This window comes from Lynx rufus, unplaced genomic scaffold (genome assembly GCF_022079265.1).
Source record: "Lynx rufus isolate CCGP_SWC_20201006 ecotype Redwood Valley unplaced genomic scaffold, mLynRuf1.p SCAF_4, whole genome shotgun sequence".
Lineage (NCBI taxonomy): Eukaryota > Metazoa > Chordata > Mammalia > Carnivora > Felidae > Lynx > Lynx rufus.
This window is the reverse complement of record NW_025814856.1, coordinates 2,081,293-2,105,173: the sequence shown is the minus strand read 5'-3', so window position 1 is coordinate 2,105,173 and position 23,881 is coordinate 2,081,293. Positions and strand designations below refer to the sequence as shown.

Below are 23,881 nucleotides of genomic sequence, written 5' to 3'. Positions count from 1 at the left end.
ATTGAGCACCTACTTAGTGCCTGGATGGTCTTAGGTGCTGGGGATACGCCCGTCCACACAGCTACCCTTGCAAAGCTCATTGTTGACAGGGCGCCTGGCAGGTAGACCCTCGGGGGACCTCCAGTGACCCCAAGCTGCTGGTGGTCACAGCCGTGTGTAATCCCCTCCCCGTGAACGTGGCCGGAACCTGCGGCTTGCTTGAGGCCAGCGTGACAGGGCAAAGGTGATGGGATACCACTTCTCAAAGATTCCTGTTGTGGTGGCTTTCTGAAGTCAGCTGTCGGAGGTCCCTGTAGGCAAGCACCCTGAGGGTGGCCTCCGCCCAAGAGCCCGTGAGGAGCCAGATCCTGCCAACAGCCACGTGAGCGGGCTTGGAAGGGGATCCTGCCCCAGACGGGCCTTCAGATGAGACCGCAGCCCCGACCAACATCTCAGTTGCGGCCACGAGACCCTGAAGCAGAGAACCCGGCAGAACCACACCCACATTTCTGTTGTTTTCAGCTGCTACCTTTTGAGAGATCTTGTTAGGCGGCATTAGCATATACGGGGGGTGGTGGGTAATAAACACATCTCGGGCCGGCAACCCCTCAGGCCACCATCTCGCCCTGCTGTGTGTTCGCCCAGACTTATCACTGCCTCCGGCACACACGTATTTCCTTCATATCTTATTGTTATATTTAGGTGGGTTTACTATCTTATCCCCCATCTTCCAAAAATAATGTCACCATTATGAGTGGGGACTGTTTTTTCTTCACTGCCATTGTCCCAGTGCCTGAAACAGATCTGGGCACAAAGTAGGTGCTCAAAAAAAAATAAATAAAATAAAATAAAAAAAGCTACATGAGCTCAGAAACTTAAACGAGTAAATCTGCCCAACAGCTTAGCACGGGTTTAGCAAACGGTGAGTCCTTCACAAACGTTCGCTACCATTACTCACCCAACTGGATCTCGTGTACTCTGTCCGGTGCACCACGGAGAAGAGGGAGGCTGGCGGCCGTCCTCAGGGGGACTTCGGGCAGCAGGGCCACGGGCACAGCGTGAGCCTGGAGATCGGGGTGTGGAGGGGTCCCGGCCACCCTCCCGTGGAGGCTGGGGGAGCAGAGCAGGAAGTGCAGAGCTGGGTGACCCAGGCAGGGGTGGGCTGACCTGGTGGCTTTGCGGGTCAGAGTCCCTGTCCTCCCTACGCAACTCGGCCACTGCAGAGCGAAGCAGCCATGTTACGTGTCAATAACACTATATTTACAAAACTAGGCTGTGGGCCACGTTTGGCCCACCGACCGTAGCTCGCTAACGTAGGCGGTAGGATAGAGTCGATACTCTTAACCCTGGTAGCCGATGGCACGTGTACGTGGCTACAAGTAGGGTGGCCCCAGAACGGGGACGTCTGCAAGGAGGAATCGGAGCGAACCAGAGAGGCCCAGCCTCCTGCCCTCTTCCGGCTGGACGCTTTACTCTCACCGCTGGTCTGAACAGGCACGTCGCGGGCGTCAGGGGCGTCGTGGAGTGTGGGAAAAGCAGGCAGTGGTGTGCTAGTAAGCGCCTCGCAGCCGGCCTCTGGCGGGGGTGTGCAGCTTCCCAGCACGCGTGGACTTCCGGGGTGTAAATGCTCCGACCACGGCCGAGTTCAAGCCACAGACGCGATGTGGCGGCGGCGGGTGGAACTGGGAGCGGCGCGCCTTCTCGCCAGGCGTGGCTGAGCAGGCTCCCGCCCACCACCGGCCCTGTCTTCACAGCGGAGGCCCCCCGGGTCCTGATCGGAGGCCCTGGCTGGATCCCAGTTCACCTCAAGTCACACTAAAGCACAGAAACCATTGTAGGAAAGCAGAAAGCAGACCCCCAAAGCGGGGGCTTTTCCGGGCACCTGGGTGGCTCCCGCGGTGGCGATCTCACGGTTCGTGGGTTCGAGCCCCGTGTCTGGCTCTGGGCGGACAGCTCAGAGCCTGCTTGGGGTTCTGTGTGTGTGTCTCTCTCTCTGCCCCTCCACCGCTCGTGTTCTCTCGCTCTCTCTCAAAAATAAACATTAGAAGAATTTTTTTAATTAAAAGAAAAAGTGGGGGCTTTTCATCTCGCAAACAGCGAGAAGCACAAAGCCTCATTATCAGATGCCGAGTGAATGAGTGAGAGGAGGGCTGACGTCAGCGACCCCGGGAGGAGCGGCAGGAGAGATGGGGGGGGGGGGGGTGTCAGGTTGTGAAGGAACCTGGTGGGAACACAGGACCTTCGACTGTACGAGGCTGAAGCGGAAGAGAATTACACCAGAGTTGACAGTCGGCAGCCTTGAAAGAACGTGAGCTTTGGAACCAAGTTTACTAGTCACGTGACCATGTCAGCTATCTAGTGCTACATAACAAATCATCCCCAAACTCAGGCCGATCAACAAACCCCGATCGACTCATAGCTTCTGAGAGCCAGGCGCCCACGCTGGCCACGTGTGCTCCCGCGGCCCCGCCTCAGAAGCCGGCGGAAGTGCCCAGGCCAGGCGGCAGCTTCCTTTCACTGGTTTGCAGGTTTCGTGGCAGGAGGGGGCGGACCTAGCGCGTGGGCGGGGCCAACGGGGCGGGGCCCAAACACCGCCCACCCCTCCCTGCCATCCAAGGGAGGCCGGGGAGTACCGCAAAAGTCTGCTGGAAGCGAGGGCTGTTCCAGGGATGCCACAGCCCCGGGAGGAGGGCCAGGAGGGTGGCGGCGTGAGCCAGGGACCCCAAGGTCCCCGAAGGCTGGTAGGTGGGGGGACAGGGGAGAAACCGAGTCCGGGGGTGGAAGCCCTCGCTGGCCCGACCAGCCTCTGAGGACATTTGTGTTTGTCTGCTCCTGGCCCTGGTTGGTGCCAAGGCCTCCTGCCGACCAGCAGCTGACTATGGACACGTGACCTTGACCCGGAGAAGGGCCTGGGCAGGGGTCTCAGCTGCTGCCGCTGCTGTCCTCGCTGTCCGAATATGCCCCCAGCTGGCTCAGGGAGGAGGTGCCGGGCGTCCAGGGTGCAGGGTCAGCCGCCTTCCCGCTCTTCCTGGGGCCTGTGAGAGAGGCGAGAGCGCCTGGTAGGGGGCGCCCCTCCCTCGCCCCCCTCCGCGGGTTCCCAGCGCGCGGCAGCAGCACTGGGGGCGCTGCTGCCACCTGGCGGCCCTCTGAGGCGCCGCGCTCCCATCCCGGGACCCCGGAGCACCTACCGGGGGTGGGTGACGCCTGGCCCTGCCTGGTGCTGCGACCCGGGTCTGTTTTCTTCACCACGACTAGGCCTGACAGCGGGGGCCTGTTGCCAAGGGTGCCGACGCTCCGTTCCCAGCTCTCCGCCTTCCTCTTGGCTTTTGGAGCCTGGGGGTAAGCGGAGGGGACACGAGTGGGTGAGCTGTCCCAGATCCCCCCTTCTCCGGCACATCCTAAGTCACACACCTTCTCACCTCCATGCCTTTACTCACTCCGTTCCCTCCACCTGCCATGCCCCTTTTCCTCTAATGCATTTGGCGAACTCCTACTCACCCTTCAATACCCACCCAAGTACTGGCTCCTCTGGGAAACCTTTCTCCACAGTTCAAGCTCAAGTGAGTGCTGTATTTCCACGCCCCCAGCACCCTTTCACCCTTTACTGCCTCATTACGTATCCCCCCCATCCGTCCATGCTGTGGGTTCCTGTCCTGTTCACAACTGGGTCCACAGTGCCACACGTAATTCTTGGCAGGAAGATGCTCTATCAATGTGTTTGACGGAAAGAGGGGAAACGGAGGCACCCACTTTCGGGACTAGTTAGGGGAAGGCAGAAAGGGGCTCAGCCTCACATCCAGCTCTTCAATCGTACCGGGAGGGACCCCTTTTGTCAGTTATGTTGAAACAGAGAAACGAATCCCCTGGATCAGGAGGTCCTGTCTGAGCCTGGCGCTGGAGCTGCCCTCGCGGGGCCCACCATCTGAGGGAGGACGGAGGAGGGACAAGAGTAGGTCGCCAGGACAACACCCGTCTTGACAGAAGGACAGCAGCGTGGTGCGACAGTGGAGGGAACGGCAGCCACTGTTGACAGGGCGGTGGGGACAGGTCTCCTCAGAGAGGGGACCCGGGCTGACGACAGAGCGAGGACGAGGAGCTACGGGCAGAGATGCGAAGGGGGCTTCGGGCAGCCCTGTCTGCGTGCTGGCCGGGGCCCCGAGAGCGGCGACCAGGACAGACGCGGCCCAGCGGGGGACAGAGCAGCTTTCTGACCCGGCATCACTGAACGGTCTCACGCGGCCCCCACAGCAGGCCGGCGCTTGTGAGCACTCGTTCGAAACCCGTCCCTGCCAGCTGCGCTCACTGCCCCTAAACTGAACCAAGAACACAGGGACGGACAGATGAGCTTCCGTAAGGGTCTCGGTGAAGGTTTGGGAAGTCTTGACGGAGGCATATTGTGCAAAAGGAAAGTCGGTTGTCACACTAGGCGTGAACGAGACACGTGTGACGGGGCTGGGGGGGACGGGACATCAATGAAGCCTTCAAAGATTAACGGATGACAGGGCACGACCTCCAGAGCCATTCTCTCTGCTGACAGTCAGGGGCAACTCAGCGGGAGCATGGCTACCCCACGGAAAGACTACCTTTCCCATCCTCCTTTGCAGCAGGATGTGGTCAGGTGGCCCGGCTCTGACCAATGGGATGTGAGCAGCAGGATGTGCAGAACCCAGGGTGCAGCGGCCCTGAACGTCCCCCTCCCCTGCCCGCCCCTCTCCTCTCCAGCCAGGATGTGAAGGTGGCACTGAGACACCATGCAATGAGGGCACCCCCTCCCCCTCCCCCCCACCCCCGCCGACAGCACAACCAGGAAGAAGGCAGGTGCCTGGGCCCCGTGCTGTGGGGCCACCTTCCCTGTCCGGATGGCTGTGCACAACTGTCACTGGAGAGAAAAGTAACCCCTGGGCAGTTGAAACCCTTGTTACCTGGGGTCCTATCCACTGGCGGGGCTTGCAATCTAGTAACCCGGACCATGGATACGTTTAAATGAAAACAAACGAGGGGCGCCTGGGTGGCGCAGTCGGTTAAGCGTCTGACTTCAGCCAGGTCACGATCTCACGGTCCGTGAGTTCGAGCCCCGCGTCGGGCTCTGGGCTGATGGCTCAGAGCCTGGAGCCTGTTTCCGGTTCTGTGTCTCCCTCTCTCTCTGCCCCTCCCCCGTTCATGCTCTGTCTCTCTCTGTCCCCAAAATAAATAAACGTTGAAAAAAAAAAAAATTAAAAAAAAAAAGAAAACAAACGATTTCCCTCATTAACCCCCTTCTTCAGTTAACAAACCAGAGTGGCCTAGGGGCGCCTGGGCGGCTCAGTCGGTTAAACGTCCGACTTTGGCTCAGGTCACGATCTCACGGGTTCGTGAGTTCGAGCCCTGCGTCGGGCTCTGTGCTGACAGCTTGGAGCCCGGAGCCTGCTTGGGATTCTGTGTCTCCCTCTCTCTCTGCCCCTCCCCTGCTCGTGGCTGTCTCTTATCTCTCAAAAATGAATACACGTTAAAAAAAAAAAAAAAAAAAGAGTGGCCTTGACCTTGGCGGATAAGACAGCTGTGGTGCAAAGTCCACCTGCCACATCCTTGTCTCCCCTCCTTTCCGCCAGCACGGGCCGCCTACAGGCCGCAGTTCCATGAGGCCAGGAGATTGGTCCAGCCAATGAACTTCGAGGGGCTGACAGGCAAACATCCGTGTTCTTAGGTCTCCACCTTTGAGGGTCTCGCTGGTTTCAGCGGCTGAAGCAGCGGCCGGTAAAGCAGAGCCCGTCTTGACCGTGAAGTTTTACCGGCACGTGACCACGGCCACTCATTCCCGCAAGATCCAGGGCTGTTTGGGGCCGCGACGGCGGACTTGAGCCCTTACGACCCACGCGGTCTGGCCTTTGGAGACCAGGTTAGGCCGACCCCTGGCTCACCCTCTCAGACTAACCCGAGAACACGCGGAGGTCCGGGCGTGCACTCACCTCCTCCAGGATGGCGGTGGGGTTGGGCCGCGGGGCCAGGCGCGGCGGGGCAGGAGCAGGAGCGTCCTCTTCTGAATCCGAGTCCTCCAACAGCCTTCGTTTCCGGGCTTCCTCCACCAGGGCCCTGTGGGACGGCACGTGTGCCTGGGATGTCCCGCCGGGGCGCGCTGCCCCTCCTGACATCGGTGAGTGCCGGAGGCGGGGTGGGGGCACGCAAATGCCTTAAAAACAACCTTCTCTGGGGGTGCCGCACGGCTCAGTGTGTTGAGCATCCGGCTCTTGTTCTCGGCTCGGGTCGTGACCTCGGTGAGATCGAGCCCCGCGTCGGGCTCCGCACGGAGTATGGAGCCTGCGTGGGATTCGCTCTCTCCCTCTCTCTGCCCCTCCCCTGCTTGTGCTCCCTCTTTCTCTCAAAATAAATACACGTTAAAAAAAAAAAAAATCTCTGTCCACTGAGGGCAGCGAGTGGTTAAGTGCTTGGCCGACGGCACCAGCCACCTGAACCCGAACCCTGGCCGGGTGACTCGGTCGGGACCGCGCCTGGAGCGCCCCACGCCGCAGTCCTTCGACTGCCAGAACGATCAGGACGACCTCAAACCGGTGCCCGGCACTCAGCAAGTGTCGGATAAACGTACACCCTTCTCACTGCGGATCACCGTATCGCCGACCTGCCCACGCCACGGGGACCTACTCCGTGCCCCTGTCCCAGGCCCTGCGAATGCAGACACCCAGCCACCTCAGATGCTGGAGGCGGGAGGGAGGGAGGCCATAAACCGGGAGACGGTGAGTCAGCGAGAAGGTTCCACGCTGGTAGGTGCCGTGCACAAAGTGTGAACACAGCAGGCCGGGCCTGAGGCTCCTCCTGGCAGATCACCAAACCTGGGCGGGGCCCTGGGGACCCCGACACAGACGCCCTGAGAAAGTGAGACGCGGGGGGGACGGGGGAGGCCTCCCGGAGAAGGCGGCCCTTGAGGGAGCCCGGGAAGACCTGGAAGGGGGGTGTTCCAGGCAGAGGGAGAGCCGGAGGTGGGTCAGAGCACCCTGGCCCCCGCCCGGCCCCGCCCGGCCGACTCACGCGGTCTCCCTTTCGTCCTCCTCCTGCTCCCGCTTCTGCGTCTCCTCCTCGGACAGGCGGTGCTGCCGCAGCATGGCCTCAAAGTCCACGTGCGCCTGCCGCTGGTTCAGGTCCTTGAGCTCCTGCAGGTTCTCCAGCACCTCCATTTCCAGCTTGGAGTCCTTGGTTCGGTTCTCCAGCACCTGGCGGGCAGGACACGGACTGTGTGCACCTGCTGGGGCCCTGGGGCTCGGCACCCGCCAGGGAGGGATCCCCACCCCGCCTCCACCCACAGCGCCGCTCGGGGGCCTCCTGCCCGAGCTGCACCCATTTCACAGCTCCGAACACTGAGGCCGGGCATGGGGAGTGGTCATCTGAGGCCGCGTGGCTGGTCAGCGGTCAGGCCAGTCGGCCTCGGCTGCCAGCCTGGCTCCAGCATGAAATGACATATAGCAAAGAGGAGGGGCGCCCGGCCGGCCCAGTCAGTGGGGCGGGCGGTTGGATGTCAGGGTCGGGACCCGAACTCCTGTGCTGGGCATGGAGCCCACTTAAAAAAAATAGTTACAGGGGCGCCTGGGTGGCACAGTCGGTTGAGCGTCCAACTTCAGCCAGGTCACGATCTCGCGGTCCATGAGTTCGAGCCCCGCGTCGGGCTCTGGGCTGATGGCTCGGAGCCTGGAGCCTGTTTCCGATTCTGTGTCTCCCTCTCTCTCTGCCCCTCCCACATTCATGCTCTGTCTCTCTCTGTCCCAAAATAAATAAATGTTGGAAAAAAAAAAATAGTTACAAAAAAGGTTAAAAACAGACACCCTGAGCCACTGTTGTGTGCCAGGCTGAGATGTTTCCAAACGGAAGGTCACTTAATCCTTGCGATAGCTTCGTTTATGTCGAGGCTCGGAGGGGCAAGGCCAGCCCACGTCTCCGAGACAGGGGCGTTTGGAGCCAGGCACAGCGGGTGTGGGGCCTGCCCTTGGCCGCTTCCTGGCCGCGTGACCCTGTGCTGAGCCTTTGGGAAGTGGCGGTCCTGGGGGTTTCAAAGTATATCCCCCGATTCTTCGAGGTTCCTCCCTTGAAAGAGCAGAGCCTGAATTCCCTTCCCGCGAGTGTGGGCCGGACTCCGTGACCCGCTCCTAGCCTGAATTCCCTTCCCACGAGTGTGGGCCAGACTCCGTGACCCGCTCCTACGGAGCAGAGCATGACGGAATGATGGCCTGTCGCTCTGAGGGCGGCTCCTTTCCCACTTTTCTGGATCCCTCGCTTTGGGGAGGGTGGTGCTGCGTTGTGCGGGTGCTCAGTGTCGGGGTGGGGAGGGGCTCGGGCAGTGCAGTGGAGGGGCCCACGTGGCAGAGACAGAGGCCCCTGCCAGCTCCCTGAGGGGACCAGCATGGAAACAGCCCCTCTGTTCTCGGTCGAGCCTTCAGAAGATGTGGCTTGACCGGGACTTCGTGAGAGACCCCGGGCCAGAGCCCCCCACCCCGGCTCAGCTCCCTGGGGCTCCTGACCCTCAGAAACTGTAGGATCAGAGATGTTTCTTAGGTAAAGTTGCAGTTTTGGGGCGACTCGCTAGGCTGTGACCCCCGGGGCCAGTGTGGGCGGACAAGGATGGACGCGACCACGCAGGCAGCTCCGGGCACACGGCAGCCCCTGCAGAGCCCGCCTCCCCGCCCCCGCCACCCTGCTGAACCCGTCGCCTCAGGTCCCCCGCGGCAGCTCAGAAACCTGGCAGAGGGGCGCAGGAATACCCGGCATCATGCGGGTCGGGGAGATCGCAAGGGGCACAGATGCTCTCTTTTTTCTGAGAAACACAACACAAGGCACAGGGAGGCCAAGTGCCTCGCCCAAGGCCACACAGCCAGCGAACATTCAAGAGAACGGTGCCTCCCACGCTTCTGGGCTCCACGGCCCGCGGTCATAGGAGCCTCCTGCGCGAACACGGCGCCTTGCGTTCTCCAGTCCGACCTCCTGCCTCCCTGTATCACCTTCTTCTAGCTGCATGACCATCTGCCACCAGCTCAGTGGCTTAAAACAGCACGAATCTCCCCGTCTGCCCGCTAGCGTGGGCCAGGAGGCGGGCCCGGCGCGGCACGGCTGGGCTCTCCGGCGGGGTTTCACCAGGCTGACGGCAAGGCCCAGTGGTCTCTTCGGGGGCCCAGGCTGCTCTTCTGAGCTCGCTCAGGCCGCTGGCGGAATCGGTTCCTTGCGGCCGAGGGACTGAGGGCCCCGCTGTCTTGCTGGCTGTTGGACGGGGGACTGCTCCCAGCTCCTGGGGGCCGCCCACTGCTGCCTGCCAGGTGGCCCCCGCCCCGGGCTTGCTCCCACACGTGGCCCAAGTGCTCCGGACCCAGATCAGGGGGCTCGGGCGGCAGGGCAGGCCCTGGATGAGCTCTCTTCCCTGAGGGTGACTGGGAGCCAATCTCACAACCGGATCCCAGGAGTCGGGTCCCGTACACGCAGCCCCGGGACCGCGCAGGGTGCGTGAGCGGCAGGGAGGGGGTGGCGGGGGCGACCTGGAGGGCCGCGGCCCGGGGGCTCTACCTTCATGGGGTTGTTCAGCTCCTCGTCTTCCCGCTCCTTCTGCACCCGCTTCTCCTCCTCCTCCAGGAGCTTCTCCGCCTGGAAGTTCCGGGTGGCCCCGTGCTCCATGCTGTAGTCCGTGTTCTCTGGGTCTGTCTGTAAGGCGGGGGGAGTGTGGGGGGGGGGGGGGAGGACAGACGTCAGTCCTGTGTCCTTGGGCGTCAAGAGATCCTGCCAGCCCACAGCCCGGGACACCTTCTCTCATGCTTCACTCCTTCTCGAGCCTGTTCTTTTCTTTTCTTTCCTTTTTTTTTTTTTAAAGTTTATTTACTTATTGAGCTAGTTAGTTTATTTTGGGAGAGAGAGAGAAAACTAGAGGAGGAGAAAGAGGGAGAGAGAGAGAATCCCAAGCAGGCTCCAGGCTCCGAGCTGTCAACACAGAGACCGACGCGGGGTTTGAACTCACGAACTCTGAGATCATGACCTGAGCCGACGTCGGACGCTTAACCGGCTGAGCCACTCGGGCGCCCCTCCTTTTCTTAACACTCGGCTCGTTTGGTGCTTTCTAGAGTTCCTGTCCCCTTTGCCAAAAGTGCCAAATTCTGTAGCCTGGACTTTCACACCTCTCTCTACCCGCCCTCTGTCCCCCTGCCGCCCTGCACACGATTGCAAATACGAGTCTCTGGGTCTTTGCGCGCATCCTGTCTTCCTGTCTGCTGTGTGCACGTGCGCGCACACGTATGTATCTGCTGTGTGTGCGCGCGCCTTTCACAATTCTAAATCACATATCGCGTCCGTGCACAGCGTGCCCCTGTCCGCATTTATAAAACGGAGAGAGGGAGGAGATGTAAGCTGGGCTCCTGGACGAGACCCCCGCGCTGGAAAGGTGGCATTGGGCAAAACGCGGAAATCTACATGGCGTCCCGAATCTGTTGGCTTCCGACTGCGACAGAGGCCTGGGGAAGCGGGGGGGGGGCGCTGACGGGGAAGCTGGTGCGGGCAGACGGGACGCGCTGGGCTGGCCAGGCCGCCCCTGTGTGTCTCCCAGTATCCCAAATAAGCGCCACAGCGCTAAACCAAAAAGGGCCGGGTAGAGGGTGATCGCTCCGCGCGTGCGCGGGCAGCACTTCTCCTGGACGCCGTACAAGAAACCTCCGAGCGACCGTTTCCACGCACGGGGCCCGGCCGGGCAGAGGAGCGGGCCAGATCTGCGGGTGCGGGGCCTGTACTCCCGTCTGAGCTGTGTCTACCTCACACGGGGACGCGCCCCGCCCTCCATGTCCCCCTCACTACGTAATCGCCTGAAATTCTCCACCAGGAAGCCCGGTTTCTAACATTTTGCCACAGTGCCTCTGGTCTTGAAACAAACTCATACTGGGGCGCCTGGGTGGCTCGGCCAGTCGAGCGTCCGACTCTTGATGTCGGTGAGGGTCGTGATCTCACAGCGCGTGCGTGGGTGGGAGCCCCGCATCCGGCTCCGCGATGTCAGCGCAGGGGCGGGGGGCCCTGCTTGGGATTCCCTTTCTCTGCCCCTCCCCCACTAGCGCTGTCTCTCTCAAAGGTAAATAAAATACACTTTAAAAAATTTTTTTAAAAATTTAGGGGCGGCTGGATGTCCGACTTCGGCTCAGGTCGTGATCTCACCGTTCGTGGGTTCGAGCCCTGCGTCGGGCTCTGTGCTGACAGCTCAGAGCCTGGAGCCTGCTTTGGATTCTGTGTCTCCCTCCCTGTCTGCCCCTCCCCTGCTCATATTCTGTCTCTCTCTTTCTCCCTCTCTCAAAAATAAAGGTTAAAAAAATATTTTTTAATACAAAGTCATCAAAATATGTAATTCTTTCAATGTCCTTTCTCTTCATTTTACCCAAATCTTGTTCATTAACCCAAAGGGAAGAACGTATGGGGAGGAGATAGCACGTAAGGACGTGAAGAGAGAGCGGGAGGCTCTCCTCGTCCTCTCCCCAAATCCTCGCACAGTCTGATGGTTACACTAGCTCCCCGAGTCCCTCGTTACTGTACATGTGGGTTGCTTCTGCGTTTCTACCCCTACGAACGATGCTGCTGTGAACAACTCCCCAGAATGCCTCTGTTTCCTGGGGATAAAGTGAAAGGGGGACTCCCTGCGGGGAGAGGACGGCCGGGAGCCCCCGAGGGGGCAGGGCCAGCCCGGCTGGCGTCTACCTTGAAGGTGATCTCTGCCAGGCACCGCGTGCACTTGATGTAGAAGCGGAAGATGGGCAGGCCCAGGTAGGCCTCGTTCTGCACCGTCTCCTTGCGCGCATTGAATTTCTTGCCCTTGTAGATGTATTCTCCGCACGTCTTACACCTGTGGGGCGGGACAGAGGGCCTTGTGCCATCTCGGTACCCAGGTTCCTGCGGTCGGATGCTCGGGCATTCTGGCGGATGGCTGCTTGCATACCTCCAGGGACGGGGAGCTCCCTCCCTCCCACTGCAGCCTGCCTCAGATTCCCCCCATCTTGCCCGTTCTTCCTCCTACCTGCCTGGGTCTTGGTCCCAGGGTCCCCTTCTGGGGAAGCACCCGGGCGATCCAGACCCTCTGAGACTCGCCGGTCACCCGCTCCCGGAAGCCTGCCCTCACTCAGGCCCCGTGCTCCCCAGGCGCAGCACCCCGGCCTCCTGACGGTTCCTACAAATACCCCCAGCTCGGGCCGCCTCCGGGCCTCTGCCCTGCACTTCAGAGCCCAGGACGCCCTTCACCTTTCAGACCCCAGCCCTGCTGGCGTGTCTTCTGACGTGTCCCTGACCACATCAGCTAAGCAGCCTCCCTTCCTGCCACCTACTCAGTCACCCTCCCTCATGCCTGATTCACACGTCGTCCCATGTACACCGGGCGTGAATGTGCCCGAACACTGGGTTATTATCTCCACCCCTTCTGACTGTGGGCTCCGCGGGCCAGGGGCTCTGCCGGTCTCCTTCCCCGCAGCAACCCTGGGGCCCAGCCTGGGCCCTGGCACACAGCAGGCACCCAGAGTGACTGTTGAATTAAAAACAAAACGAATGAACGAAGGAGGGCGAGAAACAGACTGACAATACATAAACGCTGAATTTCACTCAACCAGGGGTCTGTGATGGTCGGTATACCTAACTTCTACCTGCGGAAACGTGAAAATCTGTAGGACTCAGCATTGGGGAGGCGGTCGCTGGGAAGCAGGGCAGAGGACAAGATCTGGGGACCGTGAGGGAGAGGGGATCACGGAAGGGGTCAGATGGGGGACAGGAGGGCCTCTCTGAGGAGGTGAGTTTTTTTTTTAAGATTTAATTAAAATAAGTAAATAATTAACTTTTTGAGAGAGGGAGGGCATAAGTGAGCTAGGAGCAGAGAGAGAGAAAGAGAGAGAGAATCCCACGAGGAGCAGAGACAGAAAGAGAGAGACAGCGAGAGAAAGAGAGAGAGAAGCAGGGCTCACCCCAAGTGGGGTTCGAGCTCACCCGACACAGGGCGTGAAGTCACGAACCCTGAAATCATACCCTGAGCCGAAGTCAGATGCTTAACCGACTGAGCCACCCGTGTGCCCCAAAGATTTCTTGTTTTTTTAATATTCATATTTTTAAGCTACTTATTATTTTTTTGTTATTCTCTACACCCAATGTGGGGCTCAAACTCACAACCCTGAGATCAACAGTCGCATGCTCTACAGACTGAGCCAGCCACGCGTCCCTGAGGGGGTAAGATAAGCCAAGACCTGAAGAGTGAAGAAGCACCAGCCACGTGAGAGAAGAAGGAAGAGGGTTCCAGGCAGAAGGAACCGCCGTGCAAAGGTCCTGGGGTATGAAGGAGCGTGGCTGTTGTGAGGAGGTGAATTAGTACCCAGGGCCCCATCTCCGCTTAACACACTTAACTACCAATGACCAAGATCCAGGGGGGTTAATCCTGAACTGTGAGGAAGGTGACGGCTGGTCGAGTCACGTGCTCACTGGGATGTCACGTGGGGGGGGGCACATGAAGAGGCGCACGGGGGGTGGGGCACTCACCTCATGTTGAAGGGAGCCATCAACCTCACCACGTACTGCCGATCTTTGGGGAGCTTGAGCTTGGGGATCTTTGACGGGTCAAAGTCAGGCGGGTAGTATTTCTGTGGGAAGTGAAAGCACCAGGGAGCTGTTTGAGCCACAGGGAAGGGCTCTGGGCACCGCCAGACCCAGGTCCCCAGGACCGCCCTGGGGTTTGATGACTTCGAGTGACGGCTCCTAGGACTCCGCGTACGCTCGTACTTACGGCAATCACTCGTTACGGCAAAAGGACACAGAGAGAAATCAGCAAGGGAAACAGGGTGTGTGTGTGTTGGGGGGGGGGTCCGGGGAGACTAGACACACTGTTCCAGGGTCTTCTCCCAACGGGCTCACACAGGACGTGCTTGATTACCCCAGTAATGAAATATGACAACACACGTGAGACGGTGTCTCCCACGGAAGCTCACGGGGACCCAGTGCCCAGGGTTTTCGCGGAGGGAAGGTCATGCAGGCCCCACGGCCTCGCAGGTTCTGACGTTCTAGACTCCAGGAGGAGGGCCCACGCGCAGCGTAAACCACGTTGTTCGTACAGAGTGTGAGCCCAGGGAACCATTCTCATCAGGGAACGGTGGGAACCCGCCTGAGATTCAAGTTCCCGGATGCCAGCCAAGGTCCACCCTCGCCAGCCAGACTTTTTGAGGATAGCAGCCTCAGTTCTGCTGTCTTAACTCCGGCACGGGAGGCTGAGGTGGGGCATACGGGGAAGGCAGTTTGGGGTTATAAAAACAACTTCAACGGACAATCAGAAAACACAGCAGCTTGTGTTTTGGGCACCTACTAGGCGCCAGATGCCACGTGGAGCACTTTACCTGCCATGTCCCACAGAATCCTTGCAAAGACTCTAGGAGACGGGGTGGGACGTACCCATTTCACAGAGGAGGAAACTGAGTCCCTGCGGGGACAGGACTCTGGGGGAAACAGTGGTACAGTGGTGCATAGGTTACGGATCCAGGGACCTGGGTTGGACTCCTCCACCCCGTGGCTATCACCCCTCTCTCTGGGCCTCATTCTCATCTGAATGGACATAACCCGCCACCTCCTTGATGCGATGTGCGTGCCACTAGCGCAACGGCCGGCGCACAGAACTATCCACCAGTAAATTAGAGAAACGGTTCCCAGTTGCATCCTCAGGATGGAAGGACTTTCAGGGACACGAAGTCCAGCACCTGAACTGGACTGCGACGGGGCTGGGGGTGCATTCCTAACATGAATGTTTAAAAGATTAGAACGCTGAGCCGCAGGAAGAAGCATCAAACCGACCCTGCAGATCTGGGCTCTTGGCCTGACATCCTGGACTTACCCCCCCACCCCCAGGCTGCGGAGCTCACCCCCTGACATTCCTGAGGGGTGGGGGGTGGGGACAAGAACTCGGAATTCAAGAGCTCTCTTTTCCAGAAGCCGCATCCTGACTTCTGAGCCCCCCTCCACCTCACAAAAGTCCCCGTTTCGCAATACAGTTAGGAGGCTCCCCCGCCAGCAGAACGGGAGGGCTGAGCAAAGCCAGACCCGTATGTGGGCGGGGCTTCCGGGAGCCACGGCCCTGGGGCGCGGCGTGGGGAAAACACCGATACTCTTCAAGGCGAACCCCCCCTCCCAGGGGAAATGATTGGCTAATTCCCTTCGGAACATCCAATCAGAGGACGTGACCTGGTAAATAGCCTAAGCTCCGCCCCCAAACACCGCGAAGGCCCACCCCTCACGAAAGGTGATTGGGAGGTGTCTGAAAGCCACGCCCTGCGGAAGATCGTTGGAGAAAAGAAAAAGGTTCCAATAGGAAAGTACAGGAAGCCCACCTAGGCCGGAGCTCCGAGATGTCCCCTCTCGGGTAGAAAGTCCCAGTCACCAAATACTTACGTTTAAAACTTTTCGCTCCGACATCTTTGCCTCCTACTCCTCCCACAAGGGCCAGAGGACCGCTTAGGCTCGGTGTTCGCCGAACTTCCTTAACCGTCCCTCGTATTTCCGCTGACGTCACTTCCTTCATTCTATTATTGGTTGGAGCATACGCAGGTTCCCTATTCATTGGCTCAGATCCCCGCCTGTCAAGACCCGACTCCGGCTATCTCTTCTTCCGAGTTGCAACCTCGGTAGTTGGCAACAAAAGCTCCGGGAGCCGGCTGATTGGAAGTTCAAGGCAGACGCTCCGCCCCCTAGAGGTGACCAGGAGCTCCTAAATATTCGGTCGTGACGCGCCGTGGCCGCTGCTCGAGACATTCCCTACTGTTTGCTCTTTCTTGGAGCGAGTACCGAGGTCGGCGTTGAGCGCTTAGGCTGTGTGTTGGGCTGCGGGGACCCACACGTGTTCCCGTGCCGCTCACCTGGGGACTGGGGTCAGCGCCCCCAGGCTGCACGTGTCCACAGAGGAGCACCCTGGATGCCACCCCGCCCAAGTTTACCTGGAGTCCCCGGCAGACACTCAGAGACCAGGCTCCACACCCTCCTCCCCTGCGCGCGCGCGCGCGCGCACACACACACACACACACACACACACACCAGCTCCCACACCCATCTCCCCTGCACATGCACGCACAGCAGCTCCAAAGCCACCTGCCCTGCACACACCAGAGACACAGACACACATGCACGCACACCAGCTCCCGTACACACATCCCCTGCACACCCATACACCAGCTCCCACACCCAAACACCTGGTAAGGGATCTGGGGATAGTGCAACAGGGCAGTGTTGGGACAGTGGAAAGAAGGGCTCCCTGAGATGGTGTATGAGCTTCCTGTCGCTGCTGCGAGGTTATTATCACAAGCTCCCTGTCCTAAAACCACACACGTTTACTAGCCTGCAGTTTGGAGGTCAGAAGTCTAAAGTGGATGGGAGGAGGGCTCCAGGGCAGAATGTGTTGACTTTTCCAGTTTCCAGGGGCCACCCACATTCCCCAGCTCATGGCCTGGCATCACTCTGGCCTCTGCTTCTGTTGTCACATCACCTTTTCTCTCTCCCTCTGGCCCTTGTCATTATCCTGGGGCCCCCTGGATCATCCAGGATAACCCGCCTTGATGTTCATTAACTTAATAAAAGATCCTTAATCATCAAATTAAGGATTCTCATGATTCTTAATCACACCTGCAAAATCCCTTTTGCCATGGTAGGTACTGTATTCACAGATTCTGGGCATTAGGGGTTGGGTATCTTTGGGGGGCCATGACTTTACTGGCCATAGACGATGTGGTCAGGAAAGACTTCTTGGAGAAGGTGACCTCTGAGTGAAATTCACAAACAAGTCCGTGGATTTTCTCTGGTCTTCGGTCGGCAAGGCTTTGCCCCCTCCTAGAGGTATGTCATTTTTGTGTCCCAGATTCATGTCATTTTTGTGTCCATCCACAATGAGGCTCACCTCCAGGCAGCTTTTCAGGAGGTAGGTGGTCTGAACGCCTGAACTGAACGGATTCCACCCTCTATCCCAGGCAGAACCCCTGCCCCCAGCCCCGGGGCTCCGCCATCCCCAGGCTCTGCCTCCGTTCCAGCCCTGACCCCATTCATAGGAGCTGGGAGTCGCTGTGTGTGTGTCCCACTCCATTCTCTCCTCTCTGGGTCTCATCTGGGTCTACTGAAGGAAGGGAGGAGGAATCCTCATTCCAGCAACAACAGGCTTTTTCTAGTTAAACAATAAAAAACATCACACGTTCACAGTTCATAAAGCCCTGTACTGGGGTCTAAGAAAGAAGTACATCCCCATTTCACAGATTGACAAACTGAGGCTCAGAGGGGGGGGGCAAAGTGATTTGTCCACAGTGGCCCAGCCACTCAGCAGCAGCGAATCCAGGCCAGTTGGGTCCCATCCACGGCAGTGGGGGAGGGGGAGGGTTGGACGTCAAGGACCCAGCCCCTCCTCTGGGGGTTCTAGAAAGCCCCGCTACTTGCCCCAGATCATGGAGGCAGTGGCAGGGAGACTCCAATCACTCACTTCCCCATAGTCGGTGAGGTCCTGAGCGGCCACCTGGATGCAGTACTTGGCCTGGGGCCTCAAAGCCCTGAGGGTGAAGGATGTGGCTTCAATGGGCCCCACCTGAGAGCAGAAAAGAGGGCCAGGTCAGTGGGAAGGACAAGGCTGGGAGGGGCCGCTGTGCACAGAACTGCAAGACCCAGACCCTCACCCAATCCAAAAAACACGTCCTCTGCAGCCCCCTCCACCGCGTTGGGCCTTCCCCATCCCTGGCCCCAGAGCCGCCCGGTTCAGGATTCCTTGGGGGCCTGCACGGGCCCCCAGGCTGTCTCAGCAGACAGACCCCAGCACCCCACTCCTCCTCCGGGCTCCCTCCTGGCCCACTGGGTTAACCTTGTTTGTAAGTTTTCGGTATCTTCCGATTCGAGATCTTCAACGTCTTGCTGACCAGGGTCAGCCGAGTCTCAGAGATCGCAAGCAGGCCAGGAGCCTGCCTCTCACGTATAAAGCCGCCGATTGGACTCACACCCCTCTTCCTCTCTCTTTCAAGCCGACACTCCCCCTGCCTCAAAGCCTCTGGGGCGGGTGCAGCCCGGAGCCGTTCAGACTCGCCAACCCCGAGCTGTCTGCCTCGTCCTGCCTTGCCTTTCCGTGGAAATCCCAACAGAGGCACAGCCGGGCTCCTGTTTCTGCCTCCTGACGGTCCTGATGTTGCCCCAGGGCCCCCCTCTGTCGGGAAATCTACTAAATTTTCTTGCCGAGGCACTGACCTCTCCACATCCTCACTCGGCCACCTCCGTAGACGACAACCCGTGGGCACGAGGGAGGCACGCACTCAGCAATTCTCTGGCCTGATATTCCCACCCTCCCTCCCAGAGCCGGCCCTTTCCTCCTGGCCCTTTCCTCCTGCCGGGTCCCCCTCATCCTCAAGGACGACCCATCCCAGCCCCCAGAGGCAACCTCCTAGCCCCAGACCTGACTGGCTCCCTCTGGGCTCTGCCCTGACCTGTCCTGATGGTCGCCGGATGTGGTGACTGACATCTTGCATTTAGATTCATTAAAGGTTGCGCAACTTTGCGAAGACACTCAAAGCCACTGGCTGCGTATAGCGTTGTGCGCTTTAAAACGGCGAGTTTTACGGCATGCAAATTCTGTCTCAGTTTTAAGGATTGCGAAAATATTTAAGATAAAATTAATGAACACTAAATAAAACTTAAAAGCCAGTTCCTTAGCGGGAAGCCTGGGTGGCTCAGTCGGTTAAGCATCTGACTCTGATGTCAGCTCAGGTCACGATCTCACCGGTTTGGGAGCTCGAGCCCCGTCCCCCGTCGGGCTCCTGACTGACCGTGCGGAGCCTGCTTGGGATTCTCTCTCCTCGCTCTCTCTGCCCCTTCCCAACTCGCGCGTGCATAGCCTTCCTCTCCCTCTCAAAATAAATAAATAAACTTAAAAAAAAAAAAAAAAGGCCAGATCCTTGGCTACCCCCCCCCCTTGCAGACACGTGTGGTTCGTGGTACAATTGTGGGTGCAGACGGAGAACATTTCCATCTTCCCAGAAAGGCCTATGGGACTGGACTGAAGAAGCCCTGAGCTCCTGGTCCCGGCTTCCCGGGCTGTCTGCTACACAGCTGACCTTCTCAGTACCCTGCCCTTGTTTGTTCACTTTGTAAACATGCAAAACAACCGATTTGTTTTCAAGCAAGGTGAGAGTCACATGACATGAAATTCACCCATCCAAAGATACCATCCAGTGGCACTGAGTCCCTTACCACTGTTGTGCAACCGTCAACTCTCGCTCCAGAACATCCCATCACCCCAAAAGGAAGCCATGTGCTCATCAGCAACCTCCCCCACCCCGCCCCCCAGCCCCGGGCAGGCACGAGCCCCCTTCCCGTCCGTGGATGAGCCTGTTCTGGACGTTTCACACACGTGGGCCCGCACCACGTGGCCTCTCGTGTCCGGTTCCCTCCCTGCGCGGCGGGTGCGGGCGCCTCGCTCCCGCTCGCGACCCAGGGAGGTGCGCGTGCACGGTGGACACGTGCCTCTGTGGGCGTGCGCGTGCGCGGTGGACGCCTGTGTTTCTCTAATTCATCCGTCGACATTCGGGCAGTTTGCACGCTTCGGCTGTTGTGAACGGCGCTGCCGTGAACGTGTACGTGCGAAGATTTGTTCGAGTTCCCATCGGCCGTCCCTTTGGGTAGACAGCCAGGAGTCCAATCCCGGGGCTGCCCCCAAGTGGCGCCCTGGCTGCGTTTGAGGCCCCAGCGCACGCCTGCTCCCGCGGTGCCCTCTACCCGGGAACCACCCTCCCCTCCTCCCCTCGTCCTCCTCACCTGGCGGAAGCGGGCAGATCTGTGATGCTTGTATCGGATCCAGTACTTGAGTGAGAAGGTCTCCGGGAAGGGCCAGGACCGGGGGGGTTCCCACTGCACCCACAGCCGCTGCCCAGGGATGGGGCTCAGGCGGACGCCTTCTGGAGGGTCCGGTTTGACTGATGGGCGAGCAGGATGCGGGGTCAGGAAGGGATGGCCGACTCCCTCCTTCCCGCAATCAGATACTCATCGACGGTGAGCCTGTTCTGGACATTTCCCATAAAGGGAATCCCACCCCATGTGGCCTCTCGTGTCTTTTTTTTTTTTTTTTTTTTTTTGTAACCACCAGCAACATATGAGGGTTTGCAATCCAACAATGTGCTCGGACAGTTGGCGGGGGTGGGAGGAGCTCACTGAGGAGATGAGTAGAGGCCTGAAGGAGGTGAGGGAGTGAACTCCCCCAGAGAGATCTGGGGGAAGAGGATTCCGGGCAGAGGGCACAGACAGTGCAAAGGTCCTGGGGCAGGACCTGCCTGGTGTGTTGGAGGGACAGAGGAGGTGTGTGTGGCTGCAGTAGAAGGAGTGAGGAGGAGAGAGGGAGGAGGGCAGGGAGGGGATGGGGCAGGTGCACAGGGCCCTGGGGATCCAGGGGAGGAGGGCTTGGGAGTCCTGGAGGGCTGTGGGCAGAGGAGGGCTGGACCCGACTCGGAGGCTCGTGTGCACCCTCTGGTGGCCACTGTGGGGAGGACGGACTGTGGGGGTGAGGGCTGGAGTCTGGGACCCGGGTGCAGGGCCAGACAGGGGCTCAGGATGGGGAAAAGTGGGTCTCTTCTGGAAGAATTACCAAGGTGGGGCTGACGGGACCCAGGGTGGGTGACAGGAGGTGGGTGGTGAGAGGGGGGAGGGGCAGGAGCGAGCTGATGGCCTCCACGCCCCCCCTCGCTGCCCACACTCACTGATGTGTTCCGGAACAAAGGGCACGAAGCTGCTGCTGGTGCCCCGGGGCTGCACAGCCGTGACGTTGAGTATGTATGGCACCATGGAAAACATCTGGACGTCTGGGATGGTGCAGCTGGTGGCCTCTGGTGTCGGCTGGAGGCAGGGCCGGCTCTCCCCGTGGGCAGCCACGCCCAGCCTGGACACGCAGGGACAGTATGAGGGCCTCGGCCCTTCCTGCCGGCCCGCCTGTGCCCTGGACCCCGTGTGGACAGCACCTGAGGACCACGGGCTGGGATCCTGCTGTTGGCTGGGTGACCCTGAGGGAGCCGTTTGCCCCAACATCTCAGAGCCTGTGACCCAGGGCCAGGGGTCACGCCCCACAGGGAGATGCTAGGGTACAGATGCTACAGGCTTCTGGAATGTCAAAGTTCCAGCCTTAGAATTCCAATATCCCAAGGTCTATGGAATCACAGGTTTGGAAATAAGAAGATTCTGATTCTGTTGAGTTCTGAGGCCCTGAGACTTCAGACTCTAGAGACATTCCAGAACATTCCAGAGCCTTCCAGAATATTCCACGGGCTCCGACCACGCTGTTGGACGCAGCGGTCACCGGCCATGAGTGGCTCTCCACCATCTGAAATATGGCTGGTGCAGCTGAGGGTGTCTTTCTAATTTATTTCATCTACCCTCAACGTCAAGTTCCCAGTTGGGTGAATCGATTTTCCCAGCCACAAATTTTATAAAACATAACCAGAGACCGAGAATTTCCAGTGAATGTTTAGCACGTGAGTTGAAAAGTGCTGTAAGTGTAAAATGCATGTGGAATTTCAAAGACTAAGCATAAAAAGGATGTGAAATATCTCATTAATTTTTAAAATATTGACTACACGTTCAAATAATTATTCTTGAATCCTCTTAAGTAATATTAACTTCTATCATAAATGTAAATACATGGATCGTACATAAGCATGTTAAATTACATTCCATCGTATTAAATGAGAAGTCCTCGGGATATTTAGATGTTACCGAAGTAAAATACCAAAGTCAACTTCACAATTTCCCTTTCCTTTTTAAACGTGGCTTCTCGAAGATTTTAAACAAGGCACATGACTCACAATCTGTATTTTAGGAAGTGTATTTCCCCTAGCTGGTGCTGCTCCAGAGTCCCGAGGGTTTCAGGTCTCCCGAAGCCTCCAGCTGTCCTGGTCTCAGGGCCAGCAGGAAACCACCCCCTGGAGGCCCCCCTAGCACTCTGACCTGTACGTGGCAATGAAGGAAATGGGCCTGGTGGGGAGCGGAGAGGCCGGCAGGGTCCAGATGCAATCCACGGCGATTGGGTACCTAGAGGCCCAGCACCGCACCCTGGGCTGGGTGGGGGCTGCTGGGGCCCCGGAGGGAGAGGGAGCAGGGTGAGCTTTCAAAGTCACCCTGGGGATGGTCCGAGCCCTACTGTGTGCCTGGCGCCAGCCTCCCCGCCAGGCACGCAGTAGGTGCCTAATAAAGGTTTGTGAAATGAATGAATGAGTGCGTGAGTGAAAGGCACCTGCCTCATCTCCCACCTTCTCTAGCACCTGGGAAGGAAGTATTAGCCCATTTTCCAGATGGGGAGACTGAGGTTTATTTTTTTTTTAATTTTTTAATGTTTTATTTATTTTTGAGAGACAGGGCGCAAGTGGGGGAGGGGCAGAGAGAAGGAGGGAGACACAGAATCCCAAGCAGGCTCCAGGCTCCGACCTGTCAGCACAGAGCCTGACGCGGGGCTCGAACCCACGAACTGTGAGATCATGCCCTGAGCCGAAGTCGGACGCTCAACCGACTGAGCCGCCCAGGCGCCCCAGACTGAGGTTCAGGGAGCCTCAAAGGGGGCCTGGGTGGCCCCTCTCGTAACAACTTTGTTTCGAAGCAAGTGAAACGGATGCTATAATTAAAACGTCTCTTGTTCCCTCCCTCCCTGCGTCTCTCTCCCTCCATCCAAGCTGTGGCTGCTGCTTCCTGGTGCCACTTTGCGGTGGGACTCATCCTGTGTCTCAGTTTCCCCATCCATGCAATGGGATGATAATGCCCTTCCCCCTGCACTGGGTATCCAGTAGGTGTGTGAGCTCCCACCCCAGCTCAGAATGTTCCATGGCAGGCAACCTCCAGGCCCCAGGGAACGTCCCTCTGCCCTGGCCTCTCAGGCCCCCGGGGGTCCCACATACCTTCTCTCCCGATGCAGGGTGAGCAGCCCACACAGAGGGCGAGCACCAGAAGGAGTCTTGAGGCCATGACTCCGCGGGCTCTGCTGTCGTGAGCTGGGGCAGGAGCACCTTGGGGAGGCAGGGGACTGGAGTCCCACCCGAGGGGGGAAGCACAGCCCCCGGTCAAAGCCCGAGCTTCTCCTTCCCCAGGTATGACTCCCCCACCCAGTTGGCGGGGCCAGTGGAGAGCTGAGCAGGGGCTGGGGCGGCGGTGGTGGCGGAGGAGGTCCCTTCACTATCGCGGCCACCAGCGGGGCTCTGGAGGCCCTGAGGGTGCAGGCAGGAGAGGAGGCCACGAAAGAGAGAAGTGGAGACCCCGTGGCCTTTCCCACAACAGCCCGGCTGCCAGTCCTTCCTTCCGCCTACAGCGAGGACGGGGACGGGGAAACCCCCGGAGGGGGACAATGTCATGGAGAAGGATGAGAAAGGAACACTGTGGGGAGGGACACGGGGACACACACAGAGAGGAGAGAGCAAGACACAGAGATGGGAGACCGTGAGACAGGGGCGGAAACAGAGGAGAGACACAGAGACAGAGACAGACAGAGACCTAGGGAAGGAGACAGGGTGAAGAGAGGCCCGAGCGCAGTGGTGGGGACCCACCCTGACCAGGGATCCACACGCCAGGCCACAGAGAGACAGAAACGCAGGCCCCGGGGAGGCAGCCCCACCTGCGGACCTTATCAGAGCCACAGGGACCCCAAGGGACAGGCTGAGCCCCTACAGACATGGTGCCTTCCCTGTGGACACCCAAGGAAACCCCCGGGACAAGCCACACTCCTGCCTCCCCTGCCTTAGCTAGAAAGATCCAAGAAACCCCAGGGGATTTCTGGGGACTTGCCAGGGGCAGGGAGGCTGGGGGTGGGATGCCCCCAGCAAGGCCAGATTCAGGGTGAGGAAAGTGACACAGGACGGGCAGACGCGGATCCTGTCTTCACTTGACATCTGGGTGGTTTGTTCACCGTGAGCTTCGA

At 59.1% G+C, this 23,881-nt stretch overlaps 2 protein-coding genes across 4 annotated transcripts; both read right to left on the bottom strand.

Annotated features, from left to right (window-relative positions):
• Positions 1-2,288: 2,288 nt before the first annotated feature.
• YJU2 (YJU2 splicing factor homolog) lies at positions 2,289-15,463 on the bottom strand. 2 transcript variants are annotated; one of them, XR_006965219.1, is made up of 9 exons: positions 15,376-15,463; positions 13,483-13,583; positions 11,671-11,815; positions 9,514-9,648; positions 7,000-7,181; positions 5,925-6,048; positions 5,499-5,635; positions 3,168-3,312; positions 2,927-3,014 (listed from the first exon to the last, which is right to left on the bottom strand). XR_006965219.1 is itself a non-coding variant. In XM_047096564.1 (8 exons), the coding sequence occupies exons 1-8, from the start codon at positions 15,397-15,399 to the stop codon at positions 2,902-2,904; spliced, it is 969 nt and encodes a 322-aa protein (XP_046952520.1). In that variant the 5' UTR covers positions 15,400-15,463; the 3' UTR covers positions 2,289-2,901. The 2 variants fall into 2 exon arrangements, 1 of the variants encoding a protein (XP_046952520.1); XM_047096564.1 differs by lacking the exon at positions 5,499-5,635 and having other exon boundaries at positions 2,289-3,014.
• Positions 15,464-17,196: 1,733 nt separating this feature from the next.
• EBI3 (Epstein-Barr virus induced 3) lies at positions 17,197-23,178 on the bottom strand. Of its 2 annotated transcripts, none has more exons than XM_047096881.1 (5): positions 22,869-23,178; positions 21,928-22,051; positions 20,688-20,866; positions 19,753-19,910; positions 17,197-17,542 (listed from the first exon to the last, which is right to left on the bottom strand). In XM_047096881.1, exons 1-5 carry the CDS (start codon positions 22,933-22,935, stop codon positions 17,390-17,392), a joined length of 681 nt encoding a protein of 226 aa, XP_046952837.1. In that variant the 5' UTR covers positions 22,936-23,178; the 3' UTR covers positions 17,197-17,389. The 2 variants fall into 2 exon arrangements, with proteins under 2 accessions (XP_046952837.1, XP_046952838.1); XM_047096882.1 differs by having other exon boundaries at positions 21,928-22,048.
• Between the last annotated feature and the right edge of the window lie 703 nt (positions 23,179-23,881).

Bases quoted from the DNA above. Each gene is read 5' to 3' on its own strand.
- EBI3 (XM_047096881.1), bottom strand. From the start codon at position 22,935: ATGGCCTCAAGACTCCTTCTGGTGCTCGCCCTCTGTGTGGGCTGCTCA. The intron at 20,867-21,927 runs GTCAGAGTGCTA...CTGCGTGTCCAG, and splicing joins TCCTTCATTGCCACGTACAG to GCTGGGCGTGGCTGCCCACG. The intron at 19,911-20,687 runs GTGAGTGTGGGC...CTCGCCCATCAG, and splicing joins CTTTGTTCCGGAACACATCA to TCAAACCGGACCCTCCAGAA.
- YJU2 (XM_047096564.1), bottom strand. From the start codon at position 15,399: ATGTCGGAGCGAAAAGTTTTAAAC. The intron at 3,313-5,924 runs GTGAGTGCACGC...GCTTACCCCCAG, and splicing joins CCACCGCCATCCTGGAGGAG to GCTCCAAAAGCCAAGAGGAA. The intron at 3,015-3,167 runs GTAGGTGCTCCG...CCTCTCTCACAG, and splicing joins CCAGGCGTCACCCACCCCCG to GCCCCAGGAAGAGCGGGAAG.